Source organism: Gopherus flavomarginatus, chromosome 2, assembly GCF_025201925.1.
Source record: "Gopherus flavomarginatus isolate rGopFla2 chromosome 2, rGopFla2.mat.asm, whole genome shotgun sequence".
Lineage (NCBI taxonomy): Eukaryota > Metazoa > Chordata > Testudines > Testudinidae > Gopherus > Gopherus flavomarginatus.
The window spans coordinates 46,354,429-46,368,783 of NC_066618.1; the positions used below are offsets into that span (position 1 = coordinate 46,354,429).

At 38.4% G+C, this 14,355-nt stretch overlaps 1 protein-coding gene across 8 annotated transcripts in view; it reads left to right on the top strand.

The window, feature by feature from the left end:
* Window positions 1-14,355, top strand: part of CDK14 (cyclin dependent kinase 14) — a 538,670-nt gene that overhangs the window by 329,427 nt on the left and 194,888 nt on the right. For all 8 annotated transcript variants that reach the window (XM_050939609.1, XM_050939614.1, XM_050939613.1 and 5 more), the window contains one exon: window positions 1,574-1,694. In XM_050939609.1, the coding sequence (XP_050795566.1) occupies window positions 1,574-1,694 (121 nt within the window). The remainder of the gene's footprint in view (window positions 1-1,573; window positions 1,695-14,355) is intronic.

The following is a 14,355-nucleotide window of genomic DNA, read 5'->3' on the forward strand; positions in this document are numbered from 1 at the left end:
TGAGCTGGTCATTCTACAATTGAACAAGCCGTTTCCACACTTATCATGCGTGTTGGCAGTGGGTGAGCTGGTCATTCTGTAACTCCACCTTGCAGTTACCATAAGCAAGCAATAATTATCATGCTATATTTTGCTTAAAACTGAGCTGGCACTTGAGTGATCCTTTGTCCCCCGCCCAGTTCCTCTTTTGTTAGTGCTTCATACCCTGTTTCTTTATACCTAGTTTCATCACACCCCAGTTTCTTTATGCCCCAGTGCTTAATATGCTGATAATTCCATGCGCAGTCCTCAGTTTCCAACACACAAAATGTTTTTATTTAACATTTGGTCTGTTAGAGCTTGAAGTCCGCACATAGGGCCTGTAAAAACAATTACAAAGCTTATTTAACTATAAAATAATGGCTAAGGTATATCTAACAAACCGGGGGGGCGGAGGGGTTATGTTCCCTATCACTTAGTACTAGCAGTATGCCTTGGATGCCCGTATATTTTTATAGAGTGAGTGGCAATTGCTAAGGTAATATTATTTAGCTGTCTCAGGAAATTGGCAAGATTTAAGAATGGCCATAGTAAATGTTACTCTTTCAATAGATTGTGGATTGGAAGGTTTCATTCTAGAGAAAAGAGTCGTTCCTGCTTCCAGACCTTCCAGGAACTGAGTTCCCTTACTCTATAATGCTTATCTTCTGGGAGTTGGGGAATAAAGCTTTCTGCACATGCAATTTCTTGATTTATATGCACAATGTTAATAATTATGGATGCAACAGTGGACGTACACTTTTGAGTATTCTTTGTAAATGGATATCCATTTGTAAGGGAGATGAGGCAGCTCTGGAAAATCCTCGTTGTAGTGCTGTTGGCACTGGATTTTCCTTGCTTTTATTTTTTATTATATTAATAATAATACCATTGAATTGAAAGGTTATCAGTGCAGAAAAGTGATGAGCTGGAAGATGAATGGTGTAGGTAATGGCGACCCTTTCTTTTGTTTGTCTTATATACAGGAATACCAAAATATATGCTTAAAATTTCAAATATTTTTTCAGTGTATTTTTTCCTTATGTGAATATAAGCTAAGCCTGTCACAGGAGTCATTTATTCCCTGTAAGAATCCACTTGTTGTCTGGAGTTGTGTTGTCATGCTGCATTTGTTCTTCCTCGCTTTGAATAATTGACCTTTAGGGATTTATCTGATTTACTTTTGAATACTGTGTTTTCAGAATGCTAAATAAATGCTAAAGATAAAATTCCAGATGATGAGATTATTCCCGCACTAGATTTTTTTATATAAAATATAAATAAAAATTTAAGACACTTCAGTGGTTATAGTTATCCAAGACTTGTCTTATTGTTCTTTCTAAATAACAACAAATCTGTTTAGCTTTGAACTAAATGATAGAGCTTATTATGTTCATTCACTAATTAACCTACTCTTAGGCCAGAAGAAACAAAAAGCAGTCTTGCATGCAACACACATCCAGGTTCATATGACACACACTGCCTTTAAGACCTTAACTGTATACTTCTTTGTTGTCTTTATGCTCATTGCTTTTTTATTGTATTTATTCTACAGGTCTTGCAAGAGCCAAATCAGTCCCCAGCCACACATACTCTAATGAAGTGGTTACCCTGTGGTACAGACCCCCAGATGTCCTTTTGGGCTCAACAGAATACTCCACCTGCCTTGACATGTGGTAAGAATAGCATCCTTATACAGGATAATCGATCTAGTTGCTTTGGCTTTGATTTAGTGTAGACAAATATGTACTAAGATTAGTGGTGCAACATAGACTTGTCTGTGTGTGCTAATCCTTGTGGATCCTGCTTCCTGAGAGCAGCCCCCTGCCTTCGTATCCAGTACATTACAGTGGGTATCCAGTAATGACACATGACTAGCATGAACAATAACAGAGAAGCAATTTAATTGGTATTGCATATCTTTTCTGGTCTTAATCTGAAATTTTGTTTTGGAGAAGGTAGATTTTATCTCCTAATAAACAACAGGGAAAGGGGAAAATGCCATAATTCGAGATACAAACAGTATAACAGCAGCAATAACTATTGTTACAAATCTGTGGCCAGTTAGGACCTTGCATTTGCCACTGTGCTGCTCGCCATCATCATATCCACTCAGAACTTCACAGCAATGGCAAGTATAAAACCCAGAGTCTTCTGTTACAAAAAGCACTGCCCTGGTGTTTGATCAAAATCTACCTCAGCTATTAGTAGTATGTTAGCATATGATACCTAGTTGACTGCGTGGTGCCTTGGAGAGAGAAAGTAGTGTTCTGAAGAGCCTTTCAGGCGGGTGTCACACCCCAGGCCCTCTCAACATCTCCTAGTGTCTCATCTCTGCCCAGAGAGCAACCTGGGTTGGAGCACAGCTGGTAAATCTGGGTGCATTAGAGAATGAAAATAGCTGGTCGATCTGTCAGCTAAACTTGGCACAGACCATTTAGGTTATCATGAAAAAAGAAAACCTCCATGTGTTTAACTTATTCAAATTTGTCCTAAATGATCAGATGTTTTCTCTGTGTGCGTTGAGTGTGTATTTAAGTATGGAATTTTGGGGCTGCTGACTTTAGCTAGAGGAAACCAAAGAACTGCAAAAAAAAATGGGAAAATTCCAAGATGGGAGCATTTTCAAATGTTTTCTCTGCAAAATTCATAAATAGATTTGGTCAAGAAAATTTCTTTAATGTGGAATGGCTTTTTTGAACAAAACAAAAAACGTTGTGCCAAATTTTCATTTTGTTTGAAATTTTTCAGTTTATCAATAAAAAAAACAAAGATACTCAGTAAAACTTGAGGGGGGGGGTTGATTTGATTATCAGTGTTTAGTTTTTGTAAACTGATTTTTATTTTCTCATTTATTTGCCAAAAATGTTTTTTGAAGACCAAAACTTCTTTGGTTCTTCTTTTTTCATTGAAAACTGAAACATTTTCACAGGATTTTATTAAAGCAAAATATTTTGGAAATTCCTGACCAAAAAATTTGCAATTTTGACTAGTTCTATTAGCAAATATTTTACTAAAAAAGACACAATATTCATCTGAACTGTGTAGAGCTCCTGTGCCAAACTGGGAGACCAAATTAAACCATAAATTTGCCACAGAGATATTTTAGATTTACTATAAAGGCAGTCTGGGTATCTATGGTATTTCCTCTCCTACAGGAATGTTAAATAATTACATTATGGTTGCTATTACCAAGCGGTTCAACTACATTCACCTCTTGGACAAGATCCTGTGTGCTATTTAGAACAAAATCAAGAATTGCCTCTCTCATTGTGGGTTCCAGGATTAGCTGGTTCAAGAAGCAACCATTAATGGTGTCTAGAAATTTTATCTCTACATCCCGTCCCATCCCATATCAGAGAGAGAGAGAGCACTCTAATAAATACCAAGTCCAGAAAGGACCTAACCTATGGCAATGTAATCATATTCCATGTCTGGATCTCGGCGGTGAGGCAAGGGTGCTTGCTGGAGGGCACAAAAAGAAAATGTCTTAAATAATGGACATAAAATATTGACATCCCCTAGTGACAGGACCTTTAACACAGGCCCAAAAGAGATCCAGGGTGCCCATGGAGAAAGCTTTGTTACAAATGAAAAATGAAGCAGCACTGACTGTACCTATCAAAGCTATGAATCCAGTGCACTGGCAAATATTTTTTCTCTGATACTGAGCAATCACAGGATCAGAATGTTATTCAGAGCACACAGTTCGCTCAGATGGCACATGAGAAGACTGAACAGTGAGGTCCTTCTTCCCCCCACCCGCATGCTCTCCAGTTTATATTCAGGCAATGCAGGAGATATTGCGTGTTGAAAATATTTGTATTAACTTGGTACATCTAACAGTAAGGCATGTTGAAGAACAGATAGTATGGGAGCTCTTTTATGGCAGCAGCATATTGTTGGGCCACAATTAAATGAAGACTAAGTAAGGATTTCCCAGAATGAAGAGACAGCGAGAATCCTTGCTTCTATCAGATGCCAAGATAATTCATTACCAACAAGTGTGTCTATGTGTGTCTGTGTGACATTAACATCCATATACAATTATTAGTGTTACATCATTATGTTAAATACTGTGTGCCTTCTGTGTCCTGATTCATCACATACATCTTCATTACAAAAGCAGGCAGTCACTTTACTGAAATATTTAAATAGTATTGAGAGAAAATAGACATCTGTTCTTTCCATTTAGAAAAAATATCATAGGGCACTGACTTTAGCCATGATAAATTAAATTTAATTAGGGTTCCCAAGGAATTGAACATGGATCTGTTATTGAGTAGAAGACCTGGTGTATGACAGGAGTGCAAATATTAACCGCTGGGAAGCAGGTGGCAGTGATTGCGGGCTATTTTTATGCTTCATTTGCCATAGTAGGGCATTAGGATAGTAACTAAAAGCTAATGATCCACATACAGTATTACATTTTCCAGCTTTCTGTTTAAATAGCCACTGGCAGTAAAAGAATGTTAATGAAGACATATATACATCAATGGTGTCAGCTAGTGATGGAAATCAATACAATGTATGTTGTGATTTACTACTGTCAGCATATGATACTGTGGCATTGTGTGAACATATTATGCAACCTGAGACTGCATCAAGGAGTTATGATAGCCTTGGATATGCTTTTATTTCTTGATGAGGATTTACTGGTAGGTAAAAGTACCATTTAGCACTGCCTTTGGTATCAATTTTCTTAATCCTTGGATTTTACAGTCCTTTGAAAGTCAGTGCCGGGGAAATAATCTTTAAACTTCTATGCCTAGAGTTTTATAAAATACTAAAAACCATATATAGGTAATATAAAAATGTAAAAAACCTGATATATTTATCTGTTTTGCGTATTCCTTACAGAAGAACTGAGCTTTAGTAGCTGAGATCCTTCATTTAAGCAAGTTATTAATGGCTTTTTGATTTTCACAATGTAAGCAGTGCTACATCTGTTTTTTTAAAAGCTGCAAGTCACTATGGATATTTTTATTTTAATACGTAACTGGCTATAATCTATATTTGCCAAACAGCTGGCAACTGTCTTAGTATATTTTATCCGTACTACAGATTTCTTTGTATCAGAGGGGTAGCCGTGTTAGTCTGGATCTGTAAAAGCAGCAAAGAGTCTTGTGGCACCTTCTAGACTAACAGACGTTTTGGAGCATGAGCTTTCGTGGGTGAATACCCACTTCGTCGGATGCAACCGACGAAGTGGATATTCACGCACGAAAGCTCATGCTTCAAAACTTCTATTAGTCTAAAAGGTGCCACAAGACTCTTCGCTGCTTTTACAGATTTCTTTGTTTTAAAAGATACAATTAATGCCTGGCAGGATATGAACTGTTAATCACAATTCAGGTAAAATAAGCAATGTGCCAATTTTAAAAATTTCATTTCATTAATTAACATTAACTATGCTTATCACTGTAGAAGAAATCACTTATAATTTTGCCTGTCAAATGTAATGCAATTGCATATTAGATCACCATTATCTTCATTACATTTCTGCGTTCAGATTTACATTAATTTATTTAATTTTGTTGCAGCTGGGATGACAGTGATCTCAGTGCTGATCTCAGTTTAAAGAAAAGTATTCATCTCGAGCTTTATATTTTACATATGCACAATCTGTTCCCTCCTCCCCTCCCAGGTACAATGATCCCTATTTTACTATTGTAATCTGTTCTCCCATTATTGGAAAGCAGAATTGAGTATTTACCATAATCCTTTGTCTGTTTTCATGAATACTTGTCCAATCCAGACTTATGACAACAATTAAAGATAGTATATAAAAATGGTCTTCTCTAGGACACAGGTGCATTGAATTATCTATTTACACGGGGGACATGGCAGAGGCACCTTTATTCTACATCCCTTGTATACAGTTTTCAATGACAGAGTCTGGGGCTAGTAATCCCAGTACACTGTGAAGCACTAGTTGTTTGAGGCCCAAAAGAGAGAGACAACAGCAGGGAAAATTGCTTCTTTTGCCCTTGATGCTCTCTACCATAAAAAGTTCTACTCCAGAGAAATGCTAATCCTTAAGAGGTCAGAATGCTGTGATAGCCATCAAGATATTGTTAGTTAAACTTTTGGAGAAGACACTGACAATGAGCAGTTTTATCAGATGAATTAATCTGTGATTGGAAAATTCTCCCGGGGTCAGGTTCATATGAGAAGCTTCTTTTGTTCTTAGCTGTTGGAAAGACATTTAATTTTAGTTTCCTGTTCCTGAAGAATATTGTCTTTAGTTTGGAATTACACATTTACCAGATCTATCAACAAAGGTGTGTCAACTTTAGAGATGTTTCATACGTAGCAGAGAATTCAGTTTTGAAATCTCCTTATTACACAAAGGAAACCAAAAAACAAAAGCTCCCTAAGAATAAGAAACGTACTTTCAATAGGAAAATTTTGCTGGGCAAATGCTGCTCAATTTAAAATGACATTCACTACAGTTGTGCTTGAGCCCTTCTGTGTTCTGTTTCTCAGAATCTGAGCAGTTGAGTTTACTTACACACATGCCCACACAAAGTGATTTTGCAAATGGGGTATGTTTTATTTGGAATGGAACATTGCAGCAGGGGAGTGGAACCACAGAACCACTCTTCAGAACCTTAATTTTTAGGCAGTTAAATGACCCAGAAAAGAATTTGATCACACCCTTCAGAACTAACATGGATTAAAAAATTTACCTTGTGAAAAACTGAATTTTTGACTAAAGGAACTTTTGTTTTGTGAACATTAAAATTTTTCATCAACAAGAAAAAGTCCATATATTTTTATTTGGATGTAGTCCCTTGTGGGAGTTATTGCTTGGTTGTCTCCTATCCCCATTCACCTACAAAGGGCCAGGCTCCTTGGCTGGAAAACATTGCCCATGATGCACAACAGCCAGGTGTTACTGTCTCCCCTCTCCAAGAGGGGAGGCAATCACAGGAGATGTAGTCTGACCAGGGAGCATAGCCCATAGAAGAGAATGGAAACATGAAGCACCCAAATGACAACGGCCATGAGCCACTACAGCAACATTTCTGAATCAAAAAGTTTTGGATTTTGATTGAAATTTTTCACCAGTAAAAAACCACCTCCTTTTCTGACCAGTTCTATTAATTAATTCCATCATATATGATCATGCAGTTGTTTTGAATAAGCATAGAATCAGAATAATAAATGTATGGCTGGAAGGGTTCTTGTCACAGGGTCTGCTCACTGCTAGGGACTCCTCCTCCTGGCTACTCTGGGAACCATCTTTTTCCAGGTCCAACACCCCATTCCACTGCTCGCTGCATGCTGTCTCTCTCTTGCTCTCTCTCTGATTCAAGGTGCTCTGTCTTTGGAATTGTGGCTTGGCCCTCTGGCCAGGTCACTGTAGTCCTCCCCTTCCAGAGTACCAAAGTCTTTCCTTAGAAATTGTCTCAGGCCGTCTTCTCATTCTCTGCTCTGATGGGGCCACTTTCCCAGTGGCTGGTAGGGGAACCCAGGCCCACCCGGGTTCCAGCCTCTACTCCAGCCAGGGGACCCTCTAAGCAGCAGATAAGATCTGCACCTAAACCTTGCTGTGTTTTCCCTGAGCCCTTGCTACAGTTTCCCCTCCTGCCCTTAGGGGTGTTTGCAGCTTAAACTGCCTCCTCCCGGGGAGTAGCTGCAGAATAAATTCTATAGCCCCAAACACACCTCCCTTCCCCCACAGAATGACTGCAGACCAATTCCGTGCAACCCCCATCTCCTACCAGCTCCCTGGCTTTATAGAAGCCCTGCCTGTTCCTGCACACGTGAGCTTCCCCTAATTAGAGTTTTCATCTCAGTCTAACTATACCCCAGCTTGCAGCCTAATAGGTTAATTGGTCTCTCTGGCCTACGTTCAGGGTGAGTGAGGGGAACACACCCCATCAGAGTCCAGCTCCCTGCTTAGAGGAAGGACCAAGTATATGTAGACCATTTTTGACTGTGTCTGGAAGTTTCTAAGAACAGGTTAGACGATGGGGATTCCACAATCTCCCTGAGAAGCCTATTCCAGTGATTAACTACCTTATGGTTAAAAAGCTTTTCCTGATAACTAACTTATATCTCCCTTGCTTCAGGTTAAGCTGATGATTTCTTGTCCGACCTTCAGTGGACATAGAGAACAATTGATCACCATCTTCTTTATAACAGCCATTAATACATTTGAAGACTGTTATGAGGTCCTTCCTCAGTCATCTTTTCTCAAGACTAAACATGCTCAGTTTTCGTAACCTTTCCTCATAGCTCATGTTTTCTAAACCTTTTATCATTTTTGTTGCTGTTCTCTGGATTCTCTCCAATTTGTCCACATCTTCCTTAGTGTGATGCCCTGAACTGGACACATTACTCTAGTTGAAGCCTCACCAGTGCTGAATACAGTGGGACAATTACCTCTTGTGTCTTATGTATGACACTGCTGTTGATACATCCCAGAATATTAGCCCCCTCCTTTTTTTTTTTGCAACTGCTTCATACTGTTGACTCATATTCAATGTCTGATTCACTATAACCCCAGATCTGTTTCAGCAGTACTACCGCCTCACCAGCATTTTCCTTATTTTGTAGTTGTGGATTTCATTATTCCTTCCTAAGTGTAATACTTTGCACTTGTCTTTATTGAATTTCATCTTGTTGATTTCAGACTGATTCTCCAAGTTGTCAAGGTCATTGTGAATTCTAATCCTGTCCTCCAAAGTTCTTGCAACCCCTTCTAGCTTGGTGTCATCCACAAATTTTATAATACTCTCCACTCAATTAGCCAAGTAATTAATGAAAACATTGAATAGTATCAGACTCAGACTGCACCCCTGCAGGATGCTACTGTATACATCCCCCAAGTTTAACAGCGAGCCACTGAAAACTACTCTTTTAGTTAGGTCTTTCAACTAGTTTTGCACCCACTTCATATTAATTTCTTATAAGCTACATTTCCCCAGTTGCTTATGAGAATGTCATGTGGAACTGTCAAAAGCCTTATTAAAATCAAGATGTATCACATTTACAGCTTCCCCCCTCCCCATCCAGCAGGCCAGAAACATTGTCACAGAAAAAAATTAGGTTGGTGTGGTCTGATTTGTTCCTGAGACATTCATGTTGGCTATTATTTACTACATTATTATCCTCTAGGTGATGACAGATTGATTGTTTAATAATGTCTTCCAGTATCTTTCCAGGTATCAAAGTTAGACTGACTGGGATATACATTTTCAGGTCCTCTTTGTTCTCATTTTTTAAAGATAGGTACTGTGTTTGCTCTTTCTCAGTCATCTGGGACATCACTCACCCTCCATGAGCTCTCAAAGAGAAATCACTGATGTTTCCCAGATTTCTTCAGCTAGTTCCTTAAAAACTCTGGGGAGAACTACATCAGGCCCTGCCAACTTGAGCATATCTAATTTGTTCATTAATTTGTTCCACTGTCTTACCAGGTATCAAAGTTAGGCAGACTAGTCTATAATTCCTCAGGGTCCCTTTGTTCTCCTTTTTAAAGCTAGGTTGCATGTTTGCCCTTCTTTATTCCTCTGGGCTCTCACCCATTCTCCATGAGTTCCTCAAGATAATCTGTAATGGTTCCAAGATTTCTTTAGCTAGCTCTTTAAGTACACTAGGATGAATTTCATCAGGCCTGGATGACTTGAATACATCTAATATATCTAAATATTCTTTAACCTGTTTCCTATTTTGGCTTGCGTTCCTTCCCCCTTCTTAATATTAATTGTGTTATGTATCTGGTCACAATTTACCTTTGTAGTAAAGACTGAAGCAAAATGGGCATTAAACTCTTAACTCTCCTTGATGTTATCAGTTATTATTCTCCTTCCCCACCTAGTACAGGACCTACACTTCCCTTCATCTTTCTCTTGCTCCTAATGTATTTATAGACCTCTTCTTATTGCCTTTTATGACCTTTGCTAGATATAATTCACTTTGTGCTTTAGCCTTTCTGATTTTGTCCGAACATATTTGCTCTGTTCTTTTGTACTCATGCAACTTGTTCATGTTTCCACTTTTTGTAGGATTCCTTTTTGATTTTCATGTCATTAAAGAGCTCCTTTTGGAGCCATATTGGCCTCTTACTATTCTTCCTATCTTTCTTTCACATAGGAATTGTTTGGCACGCTACCTTTAATACTGTCTCTGAGAAACTACCCGGTCTCCTGAACTCATTTTCCCTCAGATTTTTTTTCACTTGGGACCTTACCTACCAAGTCTCTGTTTTCCAAGAAACAGATTTTTTAAGTCCACTGTCTTTATTCTGCTGCTCTCACTCCTTCCTTTCCTTAAATTCATCAAATCTATCATTTATAATCATTTTTACCCATATTGTCTTCAATCTTTAGGTTTGCAACCAATTCCTCTCTGTTAGTCGGAATCGGGTCTAAAATGGCTCCCCCCCTCCCCTGATTATGCCTTCCACTTGCTGAAACAAGAGGTTGTGCACAATACATTTCAAGAACTTATTGGACATTTTGTGTTTTGCCATATTAGTTTTCCAACAGATGTCTAGGTAGTTAACATCCCCAATTGCTATCAGACCTCATGTTTTTGATATTTCTATTGTTTGTTCTAGAAATGCCTCATTCACAACCTCCTGCTGGTTTGATGATCTGTGGTAGTTATAGTCTGTTTATTCCCCACACTACTTGCATTTGTGTGCAGACATCAGAGATGCTGAGTAGATTTCCCCACTGCTCCCCTTTTTGCTCCCATGACCCTATCGTGATTTTCCATCTTCCTCTTCCCCCACTTTTAGTCCTCTGCTAAGGTCCTCTTTTTTTATACTTACTTGTGGGCTTGTGTCACCTGCCCTCTTGAACCTAGTTTAAAGCCCTCCCACTAGATTAGCCAATCAGTTCATGAAAATGCTCTTCCCCTTCATGGTCAGATGGACCCATGTCTTCTCAGCAATCCTCATTCCCAGAACAGCATTCCATGGTCAAGGAACCCAAAGCCCTCCCATAACCACTGTCAAGCTGTCTGGCATGGCTCATGATTGTGAGTGCCAGATTCAGGGCAGACTACTAACAAGCAGGGCAAGATCCCACAGTGGTCGTGTGTTCTATAATTAGATTTCACCATTTTAGTAACAAGCGTGAACTCCTAAAGCACTAGAACAGTCTTTCCGCTGAGTCACAGTCAGTCTTCTTGGGCACTCGAGTCTATCGTGCCACCCAGGCAAGCTGGACTTAGTGATAGATGGTTGCTATACACCAGAGATCACAAAATAGTCAAAAAAAGAACAGGCATACTTGTGGCACCTTAGAAACTAACACATTTATTTGAGCATAAGGTTTTGTGGGCTACAGCCCACTTCATCAGATGCATAGAATGGAACATACAGTGAGAAGATATATATCTATATATATAGATATAGATATAGATATAGATAGATATATAGATAGATATAGATAGATATATACACAGAGAACATGAAAAAGTGGAAGTAGCCATGCCAACTGACAGAGACTAATTAATTAAGATGAGCTATTAGCAGCAGGAGGGGAAAAACTTTTGTAGTGATAATCAAGATGGCCCATTTTAGACAATTGACAATAAGGTGTGAGGATACTTAACATGGCGAAATAGATTCAATATGTGTAATGACCCAGCCATTCCCAGTCTCTATTCAAACCCAAGTTAATGGTATTCAAGTTACTTCTAGTCCCAAAGGACCGGTCACTTGCCCCAGGTCGTTTTGTGCCTTAGATCTCACACCAAAGACAATGCTTGAAGCCAGTCCTATAGTAAACCATTTAAGGATTTATTAACTAAGAAAAGAAATGAGTTATTACAAGGTAAAAGCAGACAAGCATATATACACAAATGAGCTACAGTCTATGGTACCAAAAGGTGAGAGAACTGTAGTAATCTATCAGCTCTGAATAGCTTTTAGGGCTAACCCAGGTTGACCCTGGGGATCTCTGTTTCTGTTTCATAGCTCTGGCCCTGTGAGAGTCTGGACAACAAAAGACATGAAAAATTTCCTTGTCAGATATTTTTATTTCCTTCTTCCAGACTTCAAGCCCTTTGGACGAGCCCTTTTGCATGTAGCCTCTTCATGGTAGTAAGGAGTAATTAACAAAGTCTTTTTATTGTGATGTCCCACAATGGCTCATTTAGTTTTGATAGGCTTTCTTGATGGGCAGGAAGCAGATGCGTTCACAGTTTTAGAGCAAACATTTTTTTACGGTTACAAAGCAAAAACTTTAATATTACTTGATAGAATGTGATACAGATATTATAAGTGAGCTTAATTCATGTAGCAATTTACAAGCATTTCATGAAGTCCAAACGCATTGTTATAAGTCAAATACCCATCTAAGCCATACTAACACACAGGTGAAACAGACTGGTTTCCAGCAATGAATTTGTCAGTGCTTGGCTGAGGCCGAAAGCTTTGTCAAGAGCTGGTACCTAGATTCCCAGCGTCACAGACACCATCTGTGAAGCCAAGCATTTAATCTCCAAGACAAATGTGTCCTGGCCCGCACCATCACGCTTCAGGAAAAACTTCAACTTTGTGTGTAGAACAGTCCCTTGCTGAGCTCCCTCTGGGTCAGTGCAACTCTGGACTGCTCCTACCTGGCTAAAAGTTAAACACCATAGTTTGGCAGCTGTTAAATTATTTACTGCAAATTATTCACTCATCTTTAATAAACATCCATCTGCTGAAACCAGTGATACTTAGTGTTTTTTTTAGGATTCAGTCATGTGACACAATCCTGCGTGGTATTAGACCCCTCAGTGGAAGGTGAGCCTTTTCAGCTCCTTGGAAATCATGTCTGTAGACAACAGGGATGAAATCCTGGATTCATTAAAGTCAATGGTGGTTTTACCATTGATTTCAGTGAGATCGAGATTTCATCCTGGAAGTTTCTGTCAGAGAACCAGATTCCATGAATCAGGGGTAGTTACAAGGAACACTTCCTTGCAGGTGCAGGCTTATTAGTGAAGGTTAAACATACCGTTTGTCCTTTACGATACCTTATTCAGAGATTTATTATACATCCACACATTGTCTTGAGACAAGGCCTTTCCTGGGGGTAAAAATTGGTGTATACAATTTCCAGTTTAGTAAAGTAGCTGAAACAAAATCTATTAAATTGTCCTTACTTCACTATTAATCCTGAACATGTACTTTTTTTTGAAGTGCAACCCACTGTTTCGAGTTTCTGTAGTCTTTACCTTTGGTATTAGTGAAGCATTCAGTACTCTAATATTGCCTCTTGGTGGTGATGGAGAAAATACTAAGCAGATATTATAATTATAATAAAAAAGCACTGTCACTTTTGGAAAACTGGCACAAAATCTGAGTAGCATGAATTACTCCTCTTGTGATTTTTATAAATGTTAAGTAATTTTGTCAGAAGTATTAAAGTAATCATTTAGTGCTTTCAAAATATCTCTCCTCCCAGAGAGCCAAATCTTGCAATCTGAAGTCAAGCTTCATGGCCAGATGTAGATCTCCTGGGTCTTCAAAATCTGAATGTTGATTCTGAAGTGACATGATGCTGAATATAGTCTCTTGTTAGCAAATGAATGCAACAGGAATGCTGTTCATTCAGCAAAGAATAGTCAATCTTTGTTATAATGAAGTTCCCCAATTGTCCATGCAAATTTTAAAATCTGCATTTAAATAAAACAATAAAAATCAATATGAAAACAATTTGTTAATCAAAAATGGCTCTGCAGTCACTTATATGTAAAAAGAAAACAAACCTCAACAACTTTAATAGATATGAATAATCTTCATAAGTTTTTAGGTAAAGTGTCAAGTAAAAGAGAGATTGCAAAGGCTTTATAAATTCATATCCAGAGTGATTGTAATTTGAATTTATACATTATGTCAAATGTTATAGAGAGAGCAGTCTGCAGAATTAAAACAAAAATTAATTTCTTAAAAAATTGTACAATGGCAACCAGGCAAGTTATTTTTTACAAGCTGCGGCTATTGGCCTACAAATGCTCTGCATAAAGATGGAATTTTTTAGTCACTTCAGCTTCTCATTAGATAGTCATTTGTTGTCTAAATTCAAGTTTCAGAGTAACCCATTGAGCTATAGCATGAACTCTTCCTTTATATTACTCCGTGTAGTATGGTAACAGATATAGCCCTAGGAAATTAGGTTGGACAATATTAGATGGATGGCCACATATGGTATCATCAGTACATCAATAGGCTTAGTCATTCTTATTGTTGTTAGAGGGTAAGTCACACATTCCAACATTCAATGGCTGTCATTTAAGTTTCAGTCATATTTGCTTTGCAAGGTTATCCCATTTTGTTCCATTTCAAAGATTCCTGAATCAAGTATCTAAAAGCCCAGCAATTCA